Source organism: Dreissena polymorpha, chromosome 9 (assembly GCF_020536995.1).
Source record: "Dreissena polymorpha isolate Duluth1 chromosome 9, UMN_Dpol_1.0, whole genome shotgun sequence".
Classification (NCBI taxonomy): Eukaryota; Metazoa; Mollusca; class Bivalvia; order Myida; family Dreissenidae; genus Dreissena; species Dreissena polymorpha.
The window spans coordinates 92,978,454-93,006,389 of NC_068363.1; the positions used below are offsets into that span (position 1 = coordinate 92,978,454).

A 27,936-nucleotide genomic window follows, 5' to 3' on the forward strand; every position below is an offset into this window, starting at 1 on the left:
TTCATGTTTAGAGCTCCTAAAATGTCCACGGAATATCAACCTAGCGTAAGCACATGAATACACATACCTGAGTTAGAGTTGTGTTATCTTTGTAGGTAACGGTGACGGATTCAATATATTTAGGTTCTGGAAATTGCAACGCATTCACTTCTGTCGCGTCTGGCCGTTGAATGTCAATCTTGACTACAACCGTGTTGTTCTCATCTGTTGTAACTGGTATGGGTCTTTCGTCCGTGTTGAACGCATCGAAATTCTCAAGAGGTAAGCCGTTAGAGGTAATGCTTTCGATACGTGGTGAAACGACTCTCTCTTCTTCGCCCATCTCGCAATATTCTATATTTGGCAGTCGTAAATGTAGGTTTAATGCGTGCATTTTGGAAATAAGTCAATGTGTGTAATTACAATATAGGTCTACGAAATTGAACATATTTTCTCTAGCATGCATTTGTTAAGAACGAACAGTTGTACTGCAATCACATTATCAAAAAAAATTTAAACATGTTTAACCTGGCGTTGTAATTGATGTTGATGGTGGAGTTGATGTAGAGGAAACCGATGGTTGTGTAGTCGAAACAGCTGAAATTGTACGTACAGCCAATATGGTTTCAAACATTTATATGACGACGTATGTCAAGGATGCCGCAGCATATTGTTAATCTCGTCGACAAATTAAATGCTCAGCGAAAATATATGTATTTGTAATTAAGACTTTCCAGCAACATGTAAAAGAGAGTAAGAGTATGATTGTGTAGTCGAAACAGCTGAAGTTGCACTTATAGCCAAATCAATATGGTTTTAAACATTTGTACGACGATGTATGTCAAGGATGTTTCAGCATGTTGATAATCTCGTCAACCAATAAAATGCTCAGCAAAAATATTTGTACATTGTATTTGTAATTAAGACTTTCCAGCAACATGTACAAGATAGTTAGAGTTGCAACGTTCTTAAAGTTTCCACCATTATATTTATGCACGGACAGCTATTCAAATATTGTTCATGAAGTATTTAAACAATGTTTTATGCATCAATGGAATGATGATGGTGTAAGCAATTGGATTATAATTAATTAACATAAAGGATTATACTTACTTTTGAGCATATTGTTAATCTCGTCAACAAATTAAATGCTCAGCGAAAAGATATGTATTTGTAATTAAGACTTTCCAGCAACATGTACAAGAGAGTAAGAGTTTGATTGTGTAGTCAAAACAGCTGAAGTTGTAGGTACAGCCAAATCAATATGGTTTTAAACATTTTTACGACGATGTATGTCTCAGCATGTTGTTAATCTCGTCAACAAATAAAATGCTTAGCAAAAATATTTGTATTTGTAATTAAGACTTTCCAGCAACATGTACAAGATAGAGTAGCACCGTTCTTAAAGTTTCAACCATTATATTAATGCACGGAAAGCTATTCAAATATTGTTCATGAAGTATTTATACAATGTTTTATGTATCAATGGAATGATGATGGTGTAAGCAATTGGATTATAATTTATTAATATAAAGGAATAAACTTACTTGTCGTTGTGATGCTTGTTCTTGTCAATTCCTCGCATACCAGAGCAGTAATCGGACTCAACAAGATTTCAGACTCGTCTTGAGATCTATATGTGACCGTAATGGTTACTACTTTCTTGCCGTTGTTTGGCAGGAGTACAACACCACTATCTTCTCGGGTCGTGTCTTCTTGCGGCTTCTACAATTGTATGACAAAGGCATTTATTCATGTTTAGAGCTCCTAAAATGTCCACGGAATATCAACCTAGCGTAAGCACATGAATACACATACCTCAGTTAGAGTTGTGTTATCTGTGTAGGTAACGGTGACGGATTCAATATATTTAGGTTCGGGCAATTGCAACGCATTCACTTCTGTCGCGTCTGGCCGTTGAATGTCAATCTTGACTACAACCGTGTTGTTCTCATCTGTTGTAACTGGTATGGGTCTTTCGTCCGTGTTGAACGCATCGAAATTCTCAAGAGGTAAGCCGTTAGAGGTAATGCTTTCGATACGTGGTGAAACGACTCTCTCTTCTTCGCCCATCTCGCAATATTCTATATTTGGCAGTCGTAAATGTAGGTTTAATGCGTGCATAATGGCAATTAGTCAATGTGTGTAATTACAATATAGGTCCACGAAAGAGAACATATTTTCTCTAGCATGCATTTGTTAAGAAAGAAATGTTTTACTGCAATCACATCATTAAAACAAATTTAAACATTTTTAACCTGGCGTTGTAATTGATGTTGATGGTGGAGTTGATGTCGAGGAAACCGATGGCTGTGTAGTCGAAACAGCTGAAATTATACGTACAGCCAATATGGTTTCAAACATTTATATGACGATGTATGTCAATGATGCCGCAGCATATTGTTAATCTCGTCAACAAATTAAATGCTCAGCGAAAAGATATGTATTTGTAATTAAGACTTTCCAGCAACATGTACAAGAGAGTAAGAGTATGATTGTGTAGTCGCAACAACTGAAGTTTTACGTACAGCCAAATCGATATGGTTTTAAACATTTGTACGACGATGTATGTCAAGGATGTCTCAGCATGTTGATAATCTCGTCAACAAATAAAACGCCCAGGAAAAAAATATGTATTTGTAATTAAGACTTTCCAGCAACATGTACAAGAAAGTTAGAGTAGCACCGTTCTTAAAGTATCAACCATTACATTAATGCATGGACAGCTATTCAAATATTGTTCATGAAGTATTTAAACAATGTGTTATGTCTCATGGAAATGATGAGGGTGTAAGCAATTGGAATATAATTTATTAACATAAAGGATTATACTTACTTTTGGGCATCTTGTTAATCTCGTCAACAAATAAAATGCTCAGCGAAAAGATATGTATTTGTAATTAAGACTTTCCAGCAACACGTACAAGAGAGTAAGAGTTTGATTGTGTAGTCGAAACAGCTGAAGTTGTAGGTACAGCCAAATCAATATGGTTTTAAACATTTTTACGAAGATGTATGTCAATGATGTCTCAGCATGTTGTTTATCTCGTCAACAAATAAAATGCTCAGCAAAAATATATGTATTTGTAATTAAGACTTTCCAGCAACATGTACAAGATAGAGTAGCACCGTTCTTAAAGTTTCAACCATTATATTAATGCACGGACATCTATTCAAATATTGCTCATGAAGTACTTAAACAATGTTTTATGTATCAATGGAATGATGATGGTGTAAGCAATTGGATTATAATTTATTAACATAAAGGAATAAACTTACTGGTCGTTGTGATGCTTGTGATTGTCAATTCCTCGCATACCAGAGCAGTAATCGGACTCAACAAGATTTCAGACTCGTCTTGAGATCTATATGTGACCGTAATGGTTATTACTTTCTTGCCGTTGTTTGGCAGGAGTACAACACCACTATCTTCTCGGGTCGTGTCTTCTTGCGGCTTCTACAATTGTATGACAAAGGCATTTATTCATGTTTAGAGCTCCTAAAATGTCCACGGAATATCAACCTAGCGTAAGCACATGAATACACATACCTCAGTTAGAGTTGTGTTATCTGTGTAGGTAACGGTGACGGATTCAATATATTTAGGTTCGGGCAATTGCAACGCATTCACTTCTGTCGCGTCTGGCCGTTGAATGTCAATCTTGACTACAACCGTGTTGTTCTCATCTTTTGTAACTGGTATGGGTCTTTCGTCCGGGTTGAACGCATCGAAATTCTCAAGAGGTAAGCCGTTAGAGGTAATGCTTTCGATACGTGGTGAAACAACTCTCTCTTCTTCGCCCATCTCGCAATAGTCTAAATTTGGCAGTCGTAAATGTAGGTTTAATGCGTGCATAATGGCAATTAGTCAATGTGTGTTATTACAATATAGGTCTACGAAAGAGAACATATTATCTCTAGCATGCAGTTTTAAGAACGAAATATTTTACTGCAATCACATTATTAAAACAAATTTAAACATTTTTAACCTGGCGTTGTAATTGATGTTGATGGTGGAGTTGATGTCGAGGAAACCGATGGCTGTGTAGTCGAAACAGCTGAAATTATACGTACAGCCAATATGGTTTCAAACATTTATATGACGATGTATGTCAAGGATGCCGCAGCATATTGTTAATCTCGTCATAAAATTAAATGCTCAGCGAAAAGATATTTATTTGTAATTAAGACTTTTCAGCAACATGTACAAGAGAGTAAGAGTATGATTGTGTAGTCGAAACAGCTGAAGTTGTATGTACAGCCAAATCAATATGGTTTTAAACATTTGTACGACGATGTATGTCAAGGATGTCTCAGCATGTTGTTAATCTCGTCAACAAATAAAATGCTCAGCAAAAATATATGTATTTGTAATTAAGACTTTCCAGCAACATGTACAAGATAGAGTAGCACCGTTCTTAAAGTTTCAACCATTTATTAATGCACGGACATCTATTCAAATATTGTTCATGAAGTATTTAAACAATGTTTTATGTATCAATGGAATGATGATGGTGTAAGCAATTGGATTATAATTTATTAACATAAAGGAATAAACTTACTGGTCGTTGTAATGCTTGTGCTTGTCAATTCCTCGCATACCAGAGCAGTAATCGGACTCAACAAGATTTCAGACTCGTCTTGAGATCTATATGTGACCGTAATGGTTACTACTTTCTTGCCGTTGTTTGGCAGAAGTACAACACCACTATCTTCTCGGGTCGTGTCTTCTTGCGGCTTCTACAATTGTATGACAAAGGCATTTATTCATGTTTAGAGCTCCTAAAATGTCCACGGAATATCAACCTAGCGTAAGCACATGAATACACATACCTGAGTTAGAGTTGTGTTATCTGTGTAGGTAACGGTGACGGATTCAATATATTTAGGTTCGGGCAATTGCAACGCATTCACTTCTGTCGCGTCTGGCCGTTGAATGTCAATCTTGACTACAACCGTGTTGTTCTCATCTGTTGTAACTGGTATGGGTCTTTCGTCCGAGTTGAACGCATCGAAATTCTCAAGAGGTAAGCCGTTAGAGGTAATGCTTTCGATACGTGGTGAAACAACTCTCTCTTCTTCGCCCATCTCGCAATATTCTATATTTGGCAGTCGTAAATGTAGGTTTAATGCGTGCATAATGGCAATTAGTCAATGTGTGTAATTACAATATAGGTCTACGAAAGAGAACATATTTTCTCTAGCATGCATTTATTAAGAACGAAATGTTTTACTGCAATCACATTATTAAAACAAATTTAAACATTTTTAACCTGGCGTTGTAATTGATGTTGATGGTGGAGTTGATGTCGAGGAAACCGATGGATGTGTAGTCGAAACAGCTGAAATTATACGTACAGCCAATATGGTTTCAAACATTTATATGACGATGTATGTCAAGGATGCCGCAGCATATTGTTAATCTCGTCAACAAATTAAATGCTCAGCGAAAAGATATGTATTTGTAATTCAGACTTTCCAGCAACATGAACAAGAGAGTAAGAGTATGATTGTGTAGTCGAAACTGCTGACGTTTTACGTACAGCCGAATCGATATGGTTTTAAAATTTGTACGACGATGTATGTCAAGGATGTCTCAGCATGCTGATAATCTCGTCAACAAATAAAACGCCCAGCAAAAATATATGTATTTGTAATTAAGACTTTCCAGCAACATGTACAAGATAGTTAGAGTAGCACCGTTCTTAAAGTATCAACCATTACATTAATGCACGGAAAGCTATTCAAATATTGTTCATGAAGTATTTAAACAATATGTTATGGCTCAATGAAATGATGATGGTGTAAGCAATTGGATTATAATTTATCAACATAAAGGATTATACTTACTTTTGGGCATCTTGTTAATCTCGTCAACAAATAAAATGCTCAGCGAAAAGATATGTATTTGTAATTAAGACTTTCCAGCAACACGTACAAGAAAGTAAGAGTATGATTGTGTTGTCGAAACAGCTGAAGTTGTACGTACAGCCAAAACAATATGGTTTTAAACATTTTTACGACGATGTATGTCAAGGATGTCTCAGCATGTTGTTAATCTCGTCAACAAATAAAATGCTCAGCAAAAATATATGTATTTGTAATTAAGACTTTCCAGCAGCATGTACAAGATAGTTAGAGTAGCACCGTTCTTAAAGTATCAACCATTATATTAATGCACGGACAGCTATTCAAATATTGTTCATGAAGTATTTAAACAATGTTTTATGTATCAATGGAATGATGATGGTGTAAGCGATTTGATTATAATTTATTTACATAAAGGATTAAACTTACTGGTCGTTGTGATGCTTGTGCTTGTCAATTCCTCGCATACCAGTGCAGTAATCGGACTCAACAAGATTTCAGACTCGTCTTGAGATCTGTATGTGACCGTAATGGTTACTACTTTCTTGCCGTTATTTGGCAGAAGTACAACACCACTATCTTCTCGGGTCGTGTCTTCTTGCGGCTTCTACAATTGTATGACAAAGGCATTTATTCATGTTTAGAGCTCCTAAAATGTCCACGGAATATCAACCTAGCGTAAGCACATTAATACACATACCTGAGTTAGAGTTGTGTTATCTTTGTAGGTAACGGTGACGGATTCAATATATTTAGGTTCTGGAAATTGCAACGCATTCACTTCTGTCGCGTCTGGCCGTTGAATGTCAATCTTGACTACAATCGTGTTGTTCTCATCTGTTGTAACTGGTATGGGTCTTTCGTCCGGGTTGAACGCATCGAAATTCTCAAGAGGTAAGCCGTTAGAGGTAATGCTTTCGATACGTGGTGAAACGACTCTCTCTTCTTCGCCCATCTCGCAATATTCTATATTTGGCAGTCGTAAATGTAGGTTTAATGCGTGCATAATGGCAATTAGTCAATGTGTGTAATTACAATATAGGTCTACGACAGAGAACATATTTTCTCCAGCATGCATTTGTTAAGAACGAAAAGATATACTGCAATAACATTATCAAAAGAAATTTAAACATTTTTAACCTGGCGTTGTAATTGATGTTGATGGCGGAGTTGATGTCGAGGAAACCGATGGTTGTGTAGTCGAAACAGCTGAAATTGTACGTACAGCTAATATGATTTCAAACATTTATATGACGATGTATGTCAAGGATGCCGCAGCATATTGTTAATCTCGTCAACAAATACAATGCTCAGCAAAAAGATATGTATTTGAAATTAAGACTTTCCAGCAACATGTACAAGAGAGTAAGAGTATGATTGTGTAGTCGAAACAGCTGAAGTTGTACGTACAGCCAAATCAATATGGTTTTTAACATTTTTACGACGATGTATGTCAAGGATGTCTCAGCATGTTGTTAATCTCGTCAACAAATAAAATGCTCAGCAAAAATATATGTATTTCTAATAAAGACTTTCCAGCAACATGTACACGATAGTTAGAGTAGCACCGATCTTAAAGTTTCAACCATTATATTAATGCACGGACGGCTATTCAAATATTGTTCATGAAGTATTTAAACAACGTTTTATGTATCAATGGAATGATGATGGTGTAAGCAATTGGATTATAATTTATTAACATAAAGGATTAAACTTACTGTGCGTTGTGATGCTTGTCAATTCCTCGCATACCAGAGCAGTAATCGGACTCAACAAGATTTCAGACTCGTCTTGAGATCTATATGTGACCGTTATGGTTACTACTTTCTTGCCGTTGTTTGGCAGAAGTACAACACCACTATCTTCTCGGATCGTGTCTTCTTGCGGCTTCTACAATTGTATGACAAAGGCATTTATTCATGTTTAGAGCTCCTAAAATGTCCGCGGAATATCAACCTAGCGTAAGCACATGAATACACATACCTGAGTTAGAGTTGTGTTATCTTTGTAGGTAACGGTGACGGATTCAATATATTTAAGTTCGGGCAATTGCAACGCATTCACTTCTGTCGCGTCTGGCCGTTGAATGTCAATCTTGACTACAACCGTGTTGTTCTCATCTGTTGTAACTGGTATGGGTCTTTCGTCCGTGTTGAACGCATCGAAATTCTCAAGAGGTAAGCCGTTAGAGGTAATGCTTTCGATTCGTGGTGAAACGACTCTCTCTTCTTCGCCCATCTCGCAATATTCTATATTTGGCAGTCGTAAATGTAGGTTTAATAAGTGCATAATGGCAATTAGTCAATGTGTGTAATTACAATATAGGTCTACGAAAGAGAACATATTTTCTCCAGCATGCATTTGTTTAGAACGAACAGTTTTACTGCAATCACATTATAAAAACAAATTTAAACATTTTTAACCTGGCGTTGTAATTGATGTTGATGGTGGAGTTGATGTCGAGGAAACCGATGGTTGTGTAGTCGAAACAGCTGAAATTATACGTACAGCCAATATGGTTTCAAACATTTATATGACGATGTATGTCAAGGATGCCGCAGCATATTGTTAATCTCGTCAACAAATTAAATGCTCAGCGAAAAGATATGTATTTGTAATTAAGACTTTCCAGCAACATGTACAAGAGAGTAAGAGTATGATTGTGTAGTCGAAACAGCTGAAGTTGTAGGTAAAGCCAAATCAATATGGTCTTAAACATTTTTGAGACGATGTATGTCAAGGATGTCTCAGTATGTTGTTAATATCGTCAACAAATAAAATGCTCAGCAAAAATATATGTATTTGTAATTAAGACTTTCCAGCAACATGTACAAGATAGAGTAGCACCGTTCTTAAAGTTTCAACCATTATATTAATGCACGGACATCTATTCAAATAATGTTCATGAAGTATTTAAACAATGTTTTATGTATCAATGGAATGATGATGGTGTAAGCAATTGGATTATAATTTATTAACATAAAGGAATAAACTTACTGGTCGTTGTGATGCTTGTGCTTGTCAATTCCTCGCATACCAGAGCAGTAATCGGACTCAACAAGATTTCAGACTCGTCTTGAGATCTATATGTGACCGTAATGGTTATTACTTTCTTGCCGTTGTTTGGCAGGAGAACAACACCACTATCTTCTCGGGTCGTGTCTTCTTGCGGCTTCTACAATTGCATGACAAAGGCATTTATTCATGTTTAGAGCTCCTAAAATGTCCACGGAATATCAACCTAGCGTAAGCACATGAATACACATACCTGAGTTAGAGTTGTGTTATCTGTGTAGGTAACGGTGACGGATTCAATATATTTAGGTTCGGGCAATTGCAACGCATTCACTTCTGTCGCGTCTGGCCGTTGAATGTCAATCTTGACTACAACCGTGTTGTTCTCATCTGTTGGAATTGGTATGGGTCTTTCGTCCGTGTTGAACGCATCGAAATTCTCAAGAGGTAAGCCGTTAGAGGTAATGCTTTCGATACGTGGTGAAACAACTCTCTCTTCTTCGCCCATCTCGCAATATTCTATATTTTGCAGTCGTAAATGTAGGTTTAATGCGTGCATAATGGCAATTAGTCAATGTGTGTAATTACAATATAGGTCTACGAAAGAGAACATATTTTCTCTAGCATGCATTTATTAAGAACGAAATGTTTTACTGCAATCACATTATTAAAACAAATTTAAACATTTTTAACCTGGCGTTGTAATTGATGTTGATGGTGGAGTTGATGTCGAGGAAACCGATGGATGTGTAGTCGAAACAGCTGAAATTATACGTACAGCCAATATGGTTTCAAACATTTATATGACGATGTATGTCAAGGATGCCGCAGCATATTGTTAATCTCGTCAACAAATTAAATGCTCAGCGAAAAGATATGTATTTGTAATTCAGACTTTCCAGCAACATGAACAAGAGAGTAAGAGAATGATTGTGTAGTCGAAACAGCTGAAGTTTTACGTACAGCCGAATCGATATGGTTTTAAAATTTGTACGACGATGTATGTCAAGGATGTCTCAGCATGCTGATAATCTCGTCAACAAATAAAACGCCCAGCAAAAATATATGTATTTGTAATTAAGACTTTCCAGCAACATGTACAAGATAGTTAGAGTAGCACCGTTCTTAAAGTATCAACCATTACATTAATGCACGGAAAGCTATTCAAATATTGTTCATGAAGTATTTAAACAATATGTTATGGCTCAATGAAATGATGATGGTGTAAGCAATTGGATTATAATTTATCAACATAAAGGATTATACTTACTTTTGGGCATCTTGTTAATCTCGTCAACAAATAAAATGCTCAGCGAAAAGATATGTATTTGTAATTAAGACTTTCCAGCAACACGTACAAGAAAGTAAGAGTATGATTGTGTTGTCGAAACAGCTGAAGTTGTACGTACAGCCAAAACAATATGGTTTTAAACATTTTTACGACGATGTATGTCAAGGATGTCTCAGCATGTTGTTAATCTCGTCAACAAATAAAATGCTCAGCAAAAATATATGTATTTGTAATTAAGACTTTCCAGCAGCATGTACAAGATAGTTAGAGTAGCACCGTTCTAAAAGTATCAACCATTATATTAATGCACGGACAGCTATTCAAATATTGTTCATGAAGTATTTAAACAATGTTTTATGTATCAATGGAATGATGATGGTGTAAGCGATTTGATTATAATTTATTTACATAAAGGATTAAACTTACTGGTCGTTGTGATGCTTGTGCTTGTCAATTCCTCGCATACCAGTGCAGTAATCGGACTCAACAAGATTTCAGACTCGTCTTGAGATCTGTATGTGACCGTAATGGTTACTACTTTCTTGCCGTTGTTTGGCAGAAGTACAACACCACTATCTTCTCGGGTCGTGTCTTCTTGCGGCTTCTACAATTGAATGACAAAGGCATTTATTCATGTTTAGAGCTCCTAAAATGTCCACGGAATATCAACCTAGCGTAAGCACATTAATACACATACCTGAGTTAGAGTTGTGATATCTTTGTAGGTAACGGTGACGGATTCAATATATTTAGGTTCTGGAAATTGCAACGCATTCACTTCTGTCGCGTCTGGCCGTTGAATGTCAATCTTGACTACAATCGTGTTGTTCTCATCTGTTGTAACTGGTATGGGTCTTTCGTCCGGGTTGAACGCATCGAAATTCTCAAGAGGTAAGCCGTTAGAGGTAATGCTTTCGATACGTGGTGAAACGACTCTCTCTTCTTCGCCCATCTCGCAATATTCTATATTTGGCAGTCGTAAATGTAGGTTTAATGCGTGCATAATGGCAATTAGTCAATGTGTGTAATTACAATATAGGTCTACGAAAGAGAACATATTTTCTCCAGCATGCATTTGTTAAGAACGAAAAGATATACTGCAATAACATTATCAAAACAAATTTAAACATTTTTAACCTGGCGTTGTAATTGATGTTGATGGTGGAGTTGATGTCGAGGAAACCGATGGTTGTGTAGTCGAAACAGCTGAAATTGTACGTACAGCCAATATGGTTTCAAACATTTATATGACGATGTATGTCTAGAATGCCGCAGCATATTGTTAATCTCGTCAACAAATTAAATGCTCAGCGAAAAGATATGTATTTATAATTAAGACTTTCCAGCAACATGTACAAGAGAGTAAGAGTATGATTGTGTAGTCGAAACAGCTGAAGTTGTACGTACAGCCAAATCAATATGGTTTTAAACATTTGTACGACGATGTATGTCAAGGATGTCTCAGCATGTTGATAATCTCGTCAACAAATAAAATGCTCAGCAAAAATATATGTATTTGTAATTAAGACTTTCCAGCAACATGTACAAGATAGTTAGAGTAGCACCGATCTTAAAGTATCAACCATTATATTAATGCACAGACAGCTATTCAAATATTGTTCATGAAGTATTTAAACAATGTGTTATGTCTCAATGGAATGATGATGGTGTAAGCAATTGGATTATAATTTATTAACATAAAGGATTATACTTACTTTTGAGCTTATTGTTAATCTCGTCAACAAATAAAATGCTCAGCGAAAAGATATGTGTTTGTAATTAAGACTTTCCAGCAACATGTACAAGAGAGTTAGAGTATGATTGTGTATTCGAAACAGCTGAAGTTGTAGGTACAGCCAAATCAATATGGTCTTAAACATTTTTACGACGATGTATGTCAAGGATATCACAGCATGTTGTTAATCTCGTCAACAAATTAAATGCTCAGCAAAAATATATGTATTTGTAATTAAGACTTTCCAGCAACATGTACAAGATAGTTAGAGTAGCACCGTTCTTAAAGTTTCAACCATTATATTAATGCAAGGACAGCTATTCAAATATTGTTCATGAAGTATTTAAACAATGTTTTATGTATCAATGGAATGATGATGGTGTAAGCAATTGGATAATAATATATTAACATAAAGGATTAAACTTACTGGGCGTTGTGATGCTTGTGCTTGTCAATTCCTCGCATACCAGAGCAGTAATCGGACTCAACAAGATTTCAGACTCGTCTTGAGATCTATATGTGACCGTAATGGTAACTACTTTCTTGCCGTTGTTTGGAAGAAGTACAACACCACTATCTTCTCGGGTCGTGTCTTCTTGCGGCTTCTACAATTGTATGACAAAGGCATTTATTCATGTTTAGAGCTCCTAAAATGTCCACGGAATATCAACCTAGCGTAAGAACATGAATACACATACCTGAGTTAGAGTTGTGTTATCTTCGTAGGTAACGGTGACGGATTCAATATATTTAGGTTCTGGAAATTGCAACGCATTCACTTCTGTCGCGTCTGGCCGTTGAATGTCAATCTTGACTACAACCGTGTTGTTCTCATCTGGTGTAACTGGTATGGGTCTTTCGTCCGTGTTGAACGCATCGAAATTCTCCAGAGGTAAGCCGTTAGAGGTAATGATTTCGATACGTGGTGAAACGACTCTCTCTTCTTCGCCCATCTCGCAATATTCTATATTTGGCAGTCGTAAATGTAGGTTTAATGCGTGCATACTGACAATAAGTCAATGTGTGTAATTACAATATAGGTCTACGAAAGAGAACATATTTTCTCTAACATGCATTTGTTTAGAACGAACAGTTTTACTGCAATCACATTATCAAAACAAATTTAAACATTTTTAACCTGGCGTTGTAATTGATGTTGATGGTGGAGTTGATGTCGAGGAAACAGATGGTTGTGTAGTCGAAACAGCTGAAATTGTACGTACAGCCAATATGGTTTCAAACATTTAAATGACGATGTATGTCAAGGATGCCGCAGCATATTGTTAATCTCGTCAACAAATTAAATGCTCAGCGAAAAGATATGTATTTGTAATAAAGACTTTCCAGCAACATGTACAAGAGAGTAAGAGTATGATAGGGCAGTCCAGGCGAAACAGCTGAAGTTGTACGTACAGCCAAATCAATGTGGTTTTAAACATTTGTGCGACGATGTATGTCAAGGATGTCTCAGCATGTTGATAATCTCGTCAACAATTAAAATGCTCATAAAAAATACATGTATTTGTAATTAAGACTTTCCAGCAACATGTACAAGATAGTTAGAGTAGCACCGTTCTTAAAGTATCAACCATTATATCAATGCACGGACAGCTATTCAAATACTGTTCATGCAGTATTTAAACAATGTGCTATGTTTTAATGGAATGATGATGGTGTAAGCAATTGGATTATAATTTATTAACATAAAGGATTATACTTACTTTTGAGCATATTGTTAATCTCGTCAACAAATAAAATGCTCAGCGAAAAGATATGTATTTATAATTAAGACTTTCCAGCAACATGTACAATAGAGTAAGAGTATGATTGTGTAGTCGAAACAGCTGAAGTTGTAGGTACAGCCAAATCAATATGGTTTTAAACATTTTTACGACGATGTATGTCAAGGATGTCTCAGCATGTTGATAATCTCGTCAACAAATAAAATGCTCAGCAAAAATATATGTATTTGTAATTAAGACTTTCCAGCAACATGTACAAGATAGTTAGAGTAGTACCGTTCTTTAAGTTTCAACCATTATATTAATGCACGGACAGCTATTCAAAAATTGTTCATGAAGTATTTAAACAATGTTTTATGTATCAATGGAATGATGATGGTGTAAGCAATTGGATTATAATTTATTAAATAAAGGATTAAACTTACTGGGCGTTGTGATGCTTGTGCTTGTCAATTCCTCGCATACCAGAGCAGTAATCGGACTCAACAAGATTACAGACTCGTCTTGAGATCTATATGTGACCGTAATGGTTACTACTTTCTTGCCATTGTTTGGCAGAAGTACAACACCACTATCTTCTCGGGTCGTGTCTTCTTGCGGCTTCTACAATTGTATGACAAAGGCATTTATTCATGTTTAGAGCTCCTAAAATGTCCACGGAATATCAACCTAGCGTAAGCACATGAATAAACATACCTGAGTTAGAGTTGTGTTATCTTTGTAGGTAACGGTGACGGATTCAATATATTTAGGTTCTGGAAATTGCAACGCATTCACTTCTGTCGCGTCTGGCCGTTGAATGTCAATCTTGACTACAACCGTGTTGTTCTCATCTGTTGGAATTGGTATGGGTCTTTCGTCCGTGTTGAACGCATCGAAATTCTCCAGAGGTAAGCCGTTAGAGGTAATGCTTTCGATACGTGGTGAAACGACTCTCTCTTCTTCGCCCATCTCGCAATATTCTATATTTGGCAGTCGTAAATTTAGGTTTAATGCGTGCATAATGGCAATTAGTCAATGTGTGTAATTACAATATAGGTCTACGAAAGAGAACATATTTTCTCTAGCATGCAGTTGTTAAGAACGAAAAGTTTTACTGCAATCACAATATCAAAACAAATTTAAACATTTTTAACCTGGCGTTGTAATTGATGTTGATGGTGGAGTTGATGTCGAGGAAACCGATGGATGTGTAGTCGAAACAGCTGAAATTATACGTACAGCCAATATGGTTTCAAACATTTATATGACGATGTATGTCAAGGATGCCGCAGCATATTGTTAATCTCGTCAACAAATTAAATGCTCAGCGAAAAGATATGTATTTGTAATTCAGACTTTCCAGCAACATGAACAAGAGAGTAAGAGTATGATTGTGTAGTCGAAACTGCTGAAGTTTTACGTACAGCCGAATCGATATGGTTTTAAAATTTGTACGACGATGTATGTCAAGGATGTCTCAGCATGCTGATAATCTCGTCAACAAATAAAATACCCAGCAAAAATATATGTATTTGTAATTAAGACTTTCCAGCAACATGTACAAGATAGTTAGAGTAGCACCGATCTTAAAGTATCAACCATTACATTAATGCACGGACAGCAATTCAAATATTGTTCATGAAGTATTTAAACAATATGTTATGGCTCAATGAAATGATGATGGTGTAAGCAATTGGATTATAATTTATCAACATAAAGGATTATACTTACTTTTGGGCATCTTGTTAATCTCGTCAACAAATAAAATGCTCAGCGAAAAGATATGTATTTGTAATTAAGACTTTCCAGCAACACGTACAAGAAAGTAAGAGTATGATTGTGTTGTCGAAACAGCTGAAGTTGTACGTACAGCCAAAACAATATGGTTTTAAACATTTTTACGACGATGTATGTCAAGGATGTCTCAGCATGTTGTTAATCTCGTCAACAAATAAAATGCTCAGCAAAAATATATGTATCTGTAATTAAGACTTTCCAGCAGCATGTACAAGATAGTTAGAGTAGCACCGTTCTTAAAGTTTCAACCATTATATTAATGCAAGGACAGCTATTCAAATATTGTTCATGAAGTATTTAAACAATGTTTATGTATCAATGGAATGATGATGGTGTAAGCAATTGGATAATAATATATTAACATAAAGGATTAAACTTACTGGGCGTTGTGATGCTTGTGCTTGTCAATTCCTCGCATACCAGAGCAGTAATCGGACTCAACAAGATTTCAGACTCGTCTTGAGATCTATATGTGACCGTAATGGTAACTACTTTCTTGCCGTTGTTTGGAAGAAGTACAACACCACTATCTTCTCGGGTCGTGTCTTCTTGCGGCTTCTACAATTGTATGACAAAGGCATTTATTCATGTTTAGAGCTCCTAAAATGTCCACGGAATATCAACCTAGCGTAAGAACATGAATACACATACCTGAGTTAGAGTTGTGTTATCTTCGTAGGTAACGGTGACGGATTCAATATATTTAGGTTCTGGAAATTGCAACGCATTCACTTCTGTCGCGTCTGGCCGTTGAATGTCAATCTTGACTACAACCGTGTTGTTCTCATCTGGTGTAACTGGTATGGGTCTTTCGTCCGTGTTGAACGCATCGAAATTCTCCAGAGGTAAGCCGTTAGAGGTAATGCTTTCGATACGTGGTGAAACGACTCTCTCTTCTTCGCCCATCTCGCAATATTCTATATTTGGCAGTCGTAAATGTAGGTTTAATGCGTGCATACTGACAATAAGTCAATGTGTGTAATTACAATATAGGTCTACGAAAGAGAACATATTTTCTCTAACATGCATTTGTTTAGAACAAACAGTTTTACTGCAATCACATTATCAAAACAAATTTAAACATTTTTAACCTGGCGTTGTAATTGATGTTGATGGTGGAGTTGATGTCGAGGAAACCGATGGTTGTGTAGTCGAAACAGCTGAAATGGTACGTACAGCCAATATGGTTTCAAACATTTATATGACGATGTATGTCAAGGATGCCGCAGCATATTGTGAATCTCGTCAACAAATTAAATGCTCAGCGAAAAGATATGTATTTTTAATAAAGACTTTCCAGCAACATGTACAAGAGAGTAAGAGTATGATAGTGCAGTCCAGGCGAAACAGCTGAAGTTGTACGTACAGCCAAATCAATGTGGTTTTAAACATTTGTGCGACGATGTATGTCAAGGATGTCTCAGCATGTTGATAATCTCGTCAACAAATAAAATGCTCAGCAAAAATACATGTATTTGTAATTAAGACTTTCCAGCAACATGTACAAGATAGTTAGAGTAGCACCGTTCTTAAAGTATCAACCATTATATCAATGCACGGACAGCTATTCAAATACTGTTCATGCAGTATTTAAACAATGTGCTATGTTTTAATGGAATGATGATGGTGTAAGCAATTGGATTATAATTTATTAACATAAAGGATTATACTTACTTTTGAGCATATTGTTAATCTCGTCAACAAATAAAATGCTCAGCGAAAAGATATGTATTTATAATTAAGACTTTCCAGCAACATGTACAATAGAGTAAGAGTATGATTGTGTAGTCGAAACAGCTGAAGTTGTAGGTACAGCCAAATCAATATGGTTTTAAACATTTTTACGACGATGTATGTCAAGGATGTCTCAGCATGTTGATAATCTCGTCAACAAATAAAATGCTCAGCAAAAATATATGTATTTGTAATTAAGACTTTCCAGCAACATGTACAAAATAGTTAGAGTAGTACCGTTCTTAAAGTTTCAACCATTATATTAATGCACGGACAGCTATTCAAAAATTGTTCATGAAGTATTTAAACAATGTTTTATGTATCAATGGAATGATGATGGTGTAAGCAATTGGATTATAATTTATTAAATAAAGGATTAAACTTACTGGGCGTTGTGATGCTTGTGCTTGTCAATTCCTCGCATACCAGAGCAGTAATCGGACTCAACAAGATTACAGACTCGTCTTGAGATCTATATGTGACCGTAATGGTTACTACTTTCTTGCCATTGTTTGGCAGAAGTACAACACCACTATATTCTCGGGTCGTGTCTTCTTGCGGCTTCTACAATTGTATGACAAAGGCATTTATTCATGTTTAGAGCTCCTTAAATGTCCACTGAATATCAACCTAGCGTAAGCACATGAATACACATACCTGAGTTAGAGTTGTGTTATCTTTGTAGGTAACGGTGACGGATTCAATATATTTAGGTTCTGGAAATTGCAACGCATTCACTTCTGTCGCGTCTGGCCGTTGAATGTCAATCTTGACTACAACCGTGTTGTTCTCATCTGTTGGAATTGGTATGGGTCTTTCGTCCGTGTTGAACGCATCGAAATTCTCCAGAGGTAAGCCGTTAGAGGTAATGCTTTCGATACGTGGTGAAACGACTCTCTCTTCTTCGCCCATCTCGCAATATTCTATATTTGGCAGTCGTAAATGTAGGTTTAATGCGTGCATACTGACAATAAGTCAATGTGTGTAATTACAATATAGGTCTACGAAAGAGAACATATATTCTCTAACATGCATTTGTTTAGAACGAACAGTTTTACTGCAATCACATTATCAAAACAAATTTAAACATTTTTAACCTGGCGTTGTAATTGATGTTGATGGTGGAGTTGATGTCGAGGAAACCGATGGTTGTGTAGTCGAAACAGCTGAAATTGTACGTACAGCCAATATGGTTTCAAACATTTATATGACGATGTATGTCAAGGATGCCGCAGCATATTGTTAATCTCGTCAACAAATTAAATGCTCAGCGAAAAGATATGTATTTGTAATAAAGACTTTCCAGCAACATGTACAAGAGAGTAAGAGTATGATAGTGCAGTCCAGGCGAAACAGCTGAAGTTGTACGTACAGCCAAATCAATGTGGTTTTAAACATTTGTGCGACGATGTATGTCAAGGATGTCTCAGCATGTTGATAATCTCGTCAACAAATAAAATGCTCATAAAAAATACATGTATTTGTAATTAAGACTTTCCAGCAACATGTACAAGATAGTTAGAGTAGCACCGTTCTTAAAGTATCAACCATTATATCAATGCACGGACAGCTATTCAAATACTGTTCATGCAGTATTTAAACAATGTGCTATGTTTTAATGGAATGATGATGGTGTAAGCAATTGGATTATAATTTATTAACATAAAGGATTATACTTACTTTTGAGCATATTGTTAATCTCGTCAACAAATAAAATGCTCAGCGAAAAGATATGTATTTATAATTAAGACTTTCCAGCAACATGTACAATAGAGTAAGAGTATGATTGTGTAGTCGAAACAGCTGAAGTTGTAGGTACAGCCAAATCAATATGGTTTTAAACATTTTTACGACGATGTATGTCAAGGATGTCTCAGCATGTTGATAATCTCGTCAACAAATAAAATGCTCAGCAAAAATATATGTATTTGTAATTAAGACTTTCCAGCAACATGTACAAAATAGTTAGAGTAGTACCGTTCTTAAAGTTTCAACCATTATATTAATGCACGGACAGCTATTCAAAAATTGTTCATGAAGTATTTAAACAATGTTTTATGTATCAATGGAATGATGATGGTGTAAGCAATTGGATTATAATTTATTAAATAAAGGATTAAACTTACTGGGCGTTGTGATGCTTGTGCTTGTCAATTCCTCGCATACCAGAGCAGTAATCGGACTCAACAAGATTACAGACTCGTCTTGAGATCTATATGTGACCGTAATGGTTACTACTTTCTTGCCATTGTTTGGCAGAAGTACAACACCACTATCTTCTCGGGTCGTGTCTTCTTGCGGCTTCTACAATTGTATGACAAAGGCATTTATTCATGTTTAGAGCTCCTAAAATGTCCACGGAATATCAACCTAGCGTAAGCACATGAATACACATACCTGAGTTAGAGTTGTGTTATCTTTGTAGGTAACGGTGACGGATTCAATATATTTAGGTTCTGGAAATTGCAACGCATTCACTTCTGTCGCGTCTGGCCGTTGAATGTCAATCTTGACTACAACCGTGTTGTTCTCATCTGTTGGAATTGGTATGGGTCTTTCGTCCGTGTTGAACGCATCGAAATTCTCCAGAGGTAAGCCGTTAGAGGTAATGCTTTCGATACGTGGTGAAACGACTCTCTCTTCTTCGCCCATCTCGCAATATTCTATATTTGGCAGTCGTAAATTTAGGTTTAATGCGTGCATAATGGCAATTAGTCAATGTGTGTAATTACAATATAGGTCTACGAAAGAGAACATATTTTCTCTAGCATGCAGTTGTTAAGAACGAAAAGTTTTACTGCAATCACAATATCAAAACAAATTTAAACATTTTTAACCTGGCGTTGTAATTGATGTTGATGGTGGAGTTGATGTCGAGGAAACCGATGGTTGTGTAGTCGAAACAGCTGAAATTGTACGTACAGCCAATATGGTTTCAAACATTTATATGACGATGTATGTCAAGGATGCCGCAGCATGTTGTTAATCTCGTCAACAAATTAAATGCTCAGCGAAAAGATATGCATTTCTAATTTAGACTTTCCAGCAACATGTACAAGAGAGTAATAGTATGATTGTGTAGTCGAAACAGCTGAAGTTGTACGTACAGCCAAATTAAAATGGTTTTAAACATTTGTACGACGATGTATGTCAAGGATGTCTCAGCATGTTGATAATCTCGTCAACAAATAAATTGCTCAGCAAAAATATATGTATTTGTAATTAAGACTTTCCAGCAACATGTACAAGATAGAGTAGCACCGTTCTTAAAGTATCAACCATTATATTAATTCACGGACAGCTATTCAAATATTGTTCATGAAGTATTTAAACAATGTATTATGTCTCAATGGAATGATGATGGTGTAAGCAATTGGATTATAATTTATTAACATAAAGGATTATACTTACTTTTGAGCATATTGTTAATCTCGTCAACAATAAAATGCTCAGCGAAAAGATATGTATTTGTAATTAAGACTTTCCAGCAACATGTACAAGAGAGTAAGAGTATGATTGTGTAGTCAAAACAGCTGAAGTTGTACGTACAGCCAAATCAATATGGTTTTAAACATTTTTACGATGATGTATGTCAAGGATGTCTCAGCATGTTGTTAATCTCGTCAACAAATAAAATGCTCAGCAAAAATATATGTATTTGTAATTAAGACTTTCCAGCAACATGTACAAGATAGTTAGAGTAGCACCGTTCTTAAAGTATCAACCATTATATTAATGCACGGACAGCAATTCAAATATTGTTCATGAAGTATTTAAACAATGTTTTATGTATCAATGGAATGATGATGGTGTAAGCAATTGGATTATAATTTATTAAAATAAAGGATTAAACTTACTGGGCGTTGTGATGATTGTGCTTGTCAATTCCTCGCATACCAGAGCAGTAATCGGACTCAACAAGATTTCAGACTCGTCTTGAGATCTATATGTGACCGTAATGGTTACTACTTTCTTGCCGTTGTTTGGCAGAAGTACAACACTACTATCTTCTCGGGTCGTGTCTTCTTGCGGCTTCTACAATTGTATGACAAAGGCATTTATTCATGTTTAGAGCTCCTAAAATGTCCACGGAATATCAACCTAGCGTAAGAACATGAATACACATACCTGAGTTACAGTTGTGTTATCTTCGTAGGTAACGGTGACGGATTCAATATATTTAGGTTCTTGAAATTGCAACGCATTCACTTCTGTCGCGTCTGGCCGTTGAATGTCAATCTTGACTACAACCGTGTTGTTCTCATCTGTTGTAACTGGTATGGGTCTTTCGTCCGTGTTGAACGCATCGAAATTCTCAAGAGGTAACCTGTTAGAGGTAATGCTTTCGATACGTGGTGAAACGACTCTCTCTTCTTCGCCCATCTCGCAATATTCTATATTTGGCAGTCGTAAATGTAGGTTTAATGCGTGCATACTGGCAATAAGTCAATGTGTGTAATTATAATATAGGTCTACGAAAGAGAACATATTTTCTCTAGCATGCATTTGTTGAGAAGGAACAGTTTTACTGCAATCACATTATCAAAACAAATTTAAACATTTTTAACCTGGCGTTGTAATTGATGTTGATGGTGGAGTTGATGTCGAGGAAACCGATGGTTGTGTAGTCGAAACAGCTGAAATTGTACGTACAGTCAATATGGTTTCAAACATTTATATGACGATGTATGTAAAGGATGCCGCAGCATATTGTTAATCTCGTCAACAAATTAAATGCTCAGCGAAAAGATATGTATTTGCAATTAAGACTTTCCAGCAACATGTACAAGAGAGTAATAGTATGATTGTGTAGTCGAAACAGCTGAAGTTGTACGTACAGCCAAATCAATATGGTTTTTAACATTTGTACGACGATGTATGTCAAGGATGCCGCAGCATATTGTTAATCTCGTCAACAAATAAAATGCTCAGCAAAAATATATGTATTTGTAATTAAGACTTTCCAGCAACATGTACAAGAGAGTAAGAGTAGCACCGTTCTTAAAGTATCATTATATTAATGCACGGACAGCTATTCAAATATTGTTCATGAAGAATTTAAACAATGTGTTATGTCTCAATGGAATGATGATGGTGTAAGCAATTGGATTATAATTTGTTAACATAAAGGATTATACTTACGTTTGAGCATATTGTTAATCTCGTCAACAAATAAAATGCTCAGCGAAAAGATATGTATTTGTAATTAAGACTTTCCAGCAACATGTACAATAGAGTAAGAGTATGATTGTGTATTCGAAACAGCTGAAGTTGTAGGTACAGCCAAATCAATATGGTTTTAAACATTTTTACGACGATGTATGTCAAGGATGTCTCAGCATGTTGTTAATCTCGTCAACAAATAAAATGCTCAGCAAAAATATATGTATTTGTAATTAAGACTTTCCAGCAACATGTACAAGATAGTTAGAGTAGTACCGTTCTTAAAGTTTCAACCATTATATTAATGCACGGACAGCTATTCAAATATTGTTCATGAAGTATTTAAACAATGTTTGATGTATCAATGGAATGATGATGGTGTAAGCAATTGGATTATAATTTATTAAAATAAAGGATTAAACTTACTGGGCGTTGTGATGCTTGTGCTTGTCAATTCCTCGCATACCAGAGCAGTAATCGGACTCAACAAGATTTCAGACTCGTCTTGAGATCGATATGTGACCGTAATGGTAACTACTTTCTTGCCGTTGTTTGGCAGAAGTACAACACCACTATCTTCTCGGGTCGTGTCTTCTTGCGGCTTCTACAATTGTATGACAAATTCATTAATTCATGTTTAGAGCTCCTAAAATGTCCACGGAATATCAACCTAGCGTAAGCACATGAATACACATACCTGAGTTAGAGTTGTGTTATCTTTGAAGGTAACGGTGACGGATTCAATATATTTAGGTTCCAGAAATTGCAACGCATTCACTTCTGTCGCGTCTGGCCGTTGAATGTCAATCTTGACTACAACCGTGTTGTTCTCATCTGTTGGAACTGGTATGGGTCTTTCGTCCGGGTTGAACGCATCGAAATTCTCAAGAGGTAAGCCGTTAGAGGTAATGCTTTCGATACGTGGTGAAACGACTCTCTCTTCTTCGCCCATCTCGCAATATTCTATATTTGGCAGTCGTAAATGTAGGTTTAATGCGTGCATACTGGCAATAAGTCAATGTGTGTAATTACAATATAGGTCTACGAAAGAGAACATATTTTCTCTAGCATGCATTTGTTTAGAACGAACAGTTTTACTGCAATCACATTATCAAAACAAATTTAAACATTTTTAACCTGGCGTTGTAATTGATGTTGATGGTGGAGTTGATGTCGAGGAAACCGATGGTTGTGTAGTCGAAACAGCTGAAATTGTACGTACAGCCAATATGGTTTCAAACATTTATATGACGATGTATGTCAAGGATGCCGCAGCATATTGTTAATCTCGTCAAAAAATTAAATGCTCAGCGAAAAGATATGTATTTGTAATTAAGACTTTCCAGCAACATGTACAAGAGAGTAAGAGTATGATTGTGTAGTCGAAACAGCTGAAGTTGAACGTACAGCCGAATCAATATGGTTTTAAACATTTGTACGACGATGTATGTCAAGGATGTCTCAGCATGTTGATAATCTCGTCAACAAATAAAATGCACAGAAAAAAATATGGATTTGTAATTAAGACTTTCCAGCAACATGTACAAGATAGTTAGAGTAGTACCGTTCTTAAAGTATCAACCATTATATTAATGCACGGACAGCTATTCAAATATTGTTCATGAAGTATTTAAACAATGTGCTATGTCTCAATGAAATGATGATGGTGTAAGCAATTGGATTATAATTTGTTAACATAAAGGATTATACTTACTTTTGAGCATATTGTTAATCTCGTCAACAAATAAAATGCTCAGCGAAAATATATGTATTTGTAATTAAGACTTTCCAGCAACATGTACAAGAGAGTAAGAGTATGATTGTGTAGTCGAAACAGCTGAAGTTGTAGGTACAGCCAAATCAATATGGTTTTAAACATTTTTACGACGATGTATGTCAAGGATGTCTCGGCATGTTGTTAATCTCGTCAACTAATAAAATGCTCAGCAAAAATATATGTATTTGTAATTAAGACTTTCCAGCAACATGTACAAGATAATTAGAGTAGTACCGTTCTTTAAGTTTCAACCATTATATTAATGCACGGACAGCTATTCAAATATTGTTCATGAAGTATTAAAACAATGTTTGATGTATCAATGGAATGATGATGGTGTAAGCAATTGGATTATAATTTATTAAAACAAAGGAATAAACTTACTGGGCGTTGTGATGCTTGTGCTTGTCAATTCCTCGCATACCAGAGCAGTAATCGGACTCAACAAGATTTCAGACTCGTCTTGAGATCGATATGTGACCGTAATGGTTACTACTTTCTTGCCGTTGTTTGGCAGAAGTACAACACCACTATCTTCTCGGGTCGTGTCTTCTTGCGGCTTCTACAATTGTATGACAAATTCATTTATTCATGTTTAGAGCTCCTAAAATGTCCACGGAATATCAACCTAGCGTAAGCACATGAATACACATACCTGAGTTAGAGTTGTGTTATCTGTGTAGGTAACGGTGACGAATTCAATATATTTAGGTTCCAGAAATTGCAACGCATTCACTTCTGTCGCGTCTGGCCGTTGAATGTCAATCTTGACTACAACCGTGTTGTTCTCATCTGTTGGAACTGGTATGGGTCTTTCGTCCGGGTTGAACGCATCGAAATTCTCAAGAGGTAAGCCGTTAGAGGTAATGCTTTCGATACGTGGTGAAACGACTCTCTCTTCTTCGCCCATCTCGCAATATTCTATATTTGGCAGTCGTAAATGTAGGTTTAATGCGTGCATACTGGCAATAAGTCAATGTGTGTAATTACAATATAGGTCTACAAAAGAGAACATATTTTCTCTAGCATGCATTTGTTTAGAACGAACAGTTTTACTGCAATCACATTATCAAAACAAATTTAAACATTTTTAACCTGGCGTTGTAATTGATGTTGATGGTGGAGTTGATGTCGAGGAAACCGATGGTTGTGTAGTCGAAACAGCTGAAATTGTACGTACAGCCAATATGGTTTCAAACATTTATATGACAATGTATGTCAAGGATGCCGCAGCATATTGTTAATCTCGTTAAAAATTTAAATGCTCAGCGAAAAGATATGTATTTGTAATTAAAACTTTCCAGCAACATGTACAAGAGAGTAAGAGTATGATTGTGTAGTCGAAACAGCTGAAGTTGTACGTACAGCCAAATCAATATGGTTTTAAACATTTGTACGACGATGTATGTCAAGGATGTCTCAGCATGTTGATAATCTCGTCAACAAATAAAATGCTCAGCAAATATATATGTATTTGTAATTAAGACTTTCCAGCAACATGTACAAGATAGTTAGAGTAGCACCGTTCTTAAAGTATCATTATATTAATTCACGGACAGCTTTTCAAATATTGTTCATGAAGTATTTAAACTATGTATTATGTCTCAATGGAATGATAATAATTAGCAATTGGATTATAATTTATTAACATAAAGGATTATACTTACTTTTGAGCATATTGTTAATCTCGTAAACAAATAAAGTGCTCAGCGAAAAGATATGTATTTGTAATTAAGACTTTCTAGCAACATGTACAAGAGAATAAGAGTATGATTGTGTAGTCGAAACAGCTGAAGTTGTAGGTACAGCCAAATCAATATGGTTTTAAACATTTTTACGACGATGTATGTCAAGGATGTCTCAGCATGTTGTTAATCTCGTCAACAAGTAAAATGCTCGGCAAAAATATATGTATTTGTAATTAAGACTTTCCAGCAACATGTACAAGATAGTTAGAGTAGCACCGTTCTTAAAGTTTCAACCATTATATTAATGCAAGGACAGCTATTCAAATATTGTTCATGAAGTATTTAAACAATGTTTTATGTATCAATGGAATGATGATGGTGTAAGCAATTGGATTATAATTTATTAACATAAAGAAATAAACTTACTGGGCGTTGTGATGCTTGTGCTTGTCAATTCCTCGCATACCAGAGCAGTAATCGGACTCAACAAGATTTCAGACTCGTCTTGAGATCTATATGTGACCGTAATGGTTACTACTTTCTTGCCGTTGTTTGGCAGAAGTACAACACCACTATCTTCTCGGGTCGTGTCTTCTTGCGGCTTCTACAATTGTATGACAAAGGCATTTATTCATGTTTAGAGCTCCTAAAATGTCCACGGAATATCAACCTAGCGTAAGCACATGAATACACATACCTGAGTTAGAGTTGTGTTATCTGTGTAGGTAACGGTGACGGATTCAATATATTTAGGTTCGGGAAATTGCAACGCATTCACTTCTGTCGCGTGTGGCCGTTGAATGTCAATCTTGACTACAACCGTGTTGTTCTCATCTGTTGTAACTGGTATGGGTCTTTCGTCCATGTTGAACGCATCGAAATTCTCAAGAGGTAAGCCGTTAGAGGTAATGCTTTCGATACGTGGTGAAACGACTCTCTCTTCTTCGCCCATCTCGCAATATTCTATATTTGGCAGTCGTAAACGTAGGTTTAATGCGTGCATAATGGCAATTAGTCAATGTGTGTAATTACAATATAGGTCTACGAAAGACAACATATTTTCTCTAGCATGCATTTGTTAAGAACGAAAAGTTTTACTGCAATCACATTATCAAAACAAATTTAAATATTTTAAACCTGGCGTTGTAATTGTTGTTGATGGTGGAGTTGATGTCGAGGAAACCGGTGGTTGTGTAGTCGAAACAGCTGAAATTGTACGTACAGCCAATACGGTTTCAAACATTTATATGACGATGTATGTCAAGGATGCCGCAGCATATTGTTAATCTCGTCAACAAATTTAATGCTCAGCGAAAAGATATGTATTTGCAATTAAGACTTTCCAGCAACATGTACAAGAGAGTAATAGTATGATTGTGTAGTCGAAACAGCTGAAGTTGTACGTACAGCCTTTTCAATATGGTTTTAAACATTTTTACGACGATGTATGTCAAGGATGTCTCAGCATGTTGTTAATCTCGTCAACAAATAAAATGCTCAGCAAAAATATATGTATTTGTAATTAAGACTTTCCAGCAACATGTACAAGATAGAGTAGCACCGTTCTTAAAGTTTCAACCATTATATTAATGCACGGACAGCTATTCAAATATTGTTCATGAAGTATTTAAACAATGTTTTATGTATCAATGTAATGATGATGGTGTAAGCAATTGGATTATAATTTATTAACATAAAGAAATAAACTTACTGGGCGTTGTGATGCTTGTGCTTGTTAATTCCTCGCATACCAGAGCAGTAATCGGACTCAACAAGATTTCAGACTCGTCTTGAGATCTATATGTGACCGTAATGGTTACTACTTTCTTGCCGTTGTTTGGCAGAAGTACAACACCACTATCTTCTCGGGTCGTGTCTTCTTGCGGCTTCTACAATTGTATGACAAAGGCATTTATTCATGTTAAGAGCTCCTAAAATATCCACGGAATATCAACCTAGCGTAAGCACATGAATACACATACCTGAGTTAGAGTTGTGTTATCTTCACTAGGCTTAAATGGGTTATTGCTTATTAGAAGTCTTCAACATACCGGTTTAAGAGGTACGTCGAACGTTGTACCGCCACTTACAACTGCTGTTACACTCGTCAAATAAATGCTAGTTGATTCGAATGTTGACAATGTTACCGATGTAACAGAAGTGGG

The 27,936-nt window shown here is 36.0% G+C and overlaps 1 protein-coding gene and 2 long non-coding RNA genes across 3 annotated transcripts; all 3 read right to left on the reverse strand.

Moving 5' to 3' along the window:
• Positions 1 to 7: 7 nt before the first annotated feature.
• On the reverse strand, positions 8 to 27,654 carry LOC127846267 (mucin-2-like). The gene is made up of 10 exons (XM_052377438.1): positions 27,483 to 27,654; positions 26,909 to 26,977; positions 26,469 to 26,734; positions 26,198 to 26,375; positions 11,291 to 11,359; positions 1,798 to 2,063; positions 1,527 to 1,704; positions 508 to 576; positions 68 to 333; positions 8 to 16 (listed from the first exon to the last, which is right to left on the reverse strand). The coding sequence occupies exons 3-10, from the start codon at positions 26,721 to 26,723 to the stop codon at positions 8 to 10; spliced, it is 1,290 nt and encodes a 429-aa protein (XP_052233398.1). The 5' UTR covers positions 26,724 to 26,734; positions 26,909 to 26,977; positions 27,483 to 27,654.
• Positions 4,819 to 6,441, reverse strand: LOC127846761 (uncharacterized). Its single transcript, XR_008033649.1, has 3 exons — positions 6,277 to 6,441; positions 5,253 to 5,321; positions 4,819 to 5,078 (listed from the first exon to the last, which is right to left on the reverse strand). It is a non-coding gene; the product is annotated as an uncharacterized LOC127846761 (long non-coding RNA).
• Positions 9,267 to 10,735, reverse strand: LOC127846762 (uncharacterized). The gene is made up of 3 exons (XR_008033651.1): positions 10,580 to 10,735; positions 9,556 to 9,624; positions 9,267 to 9,381 (listed from the first exon to the last, which is right to left on the reverse strand). It is a non-coding gene; the product is annotated as an uncharacterized LOC127846762 (long non-coding RNA).
• Positions 27,655 to 27,936: the final 282 nt, after the last annotated feature.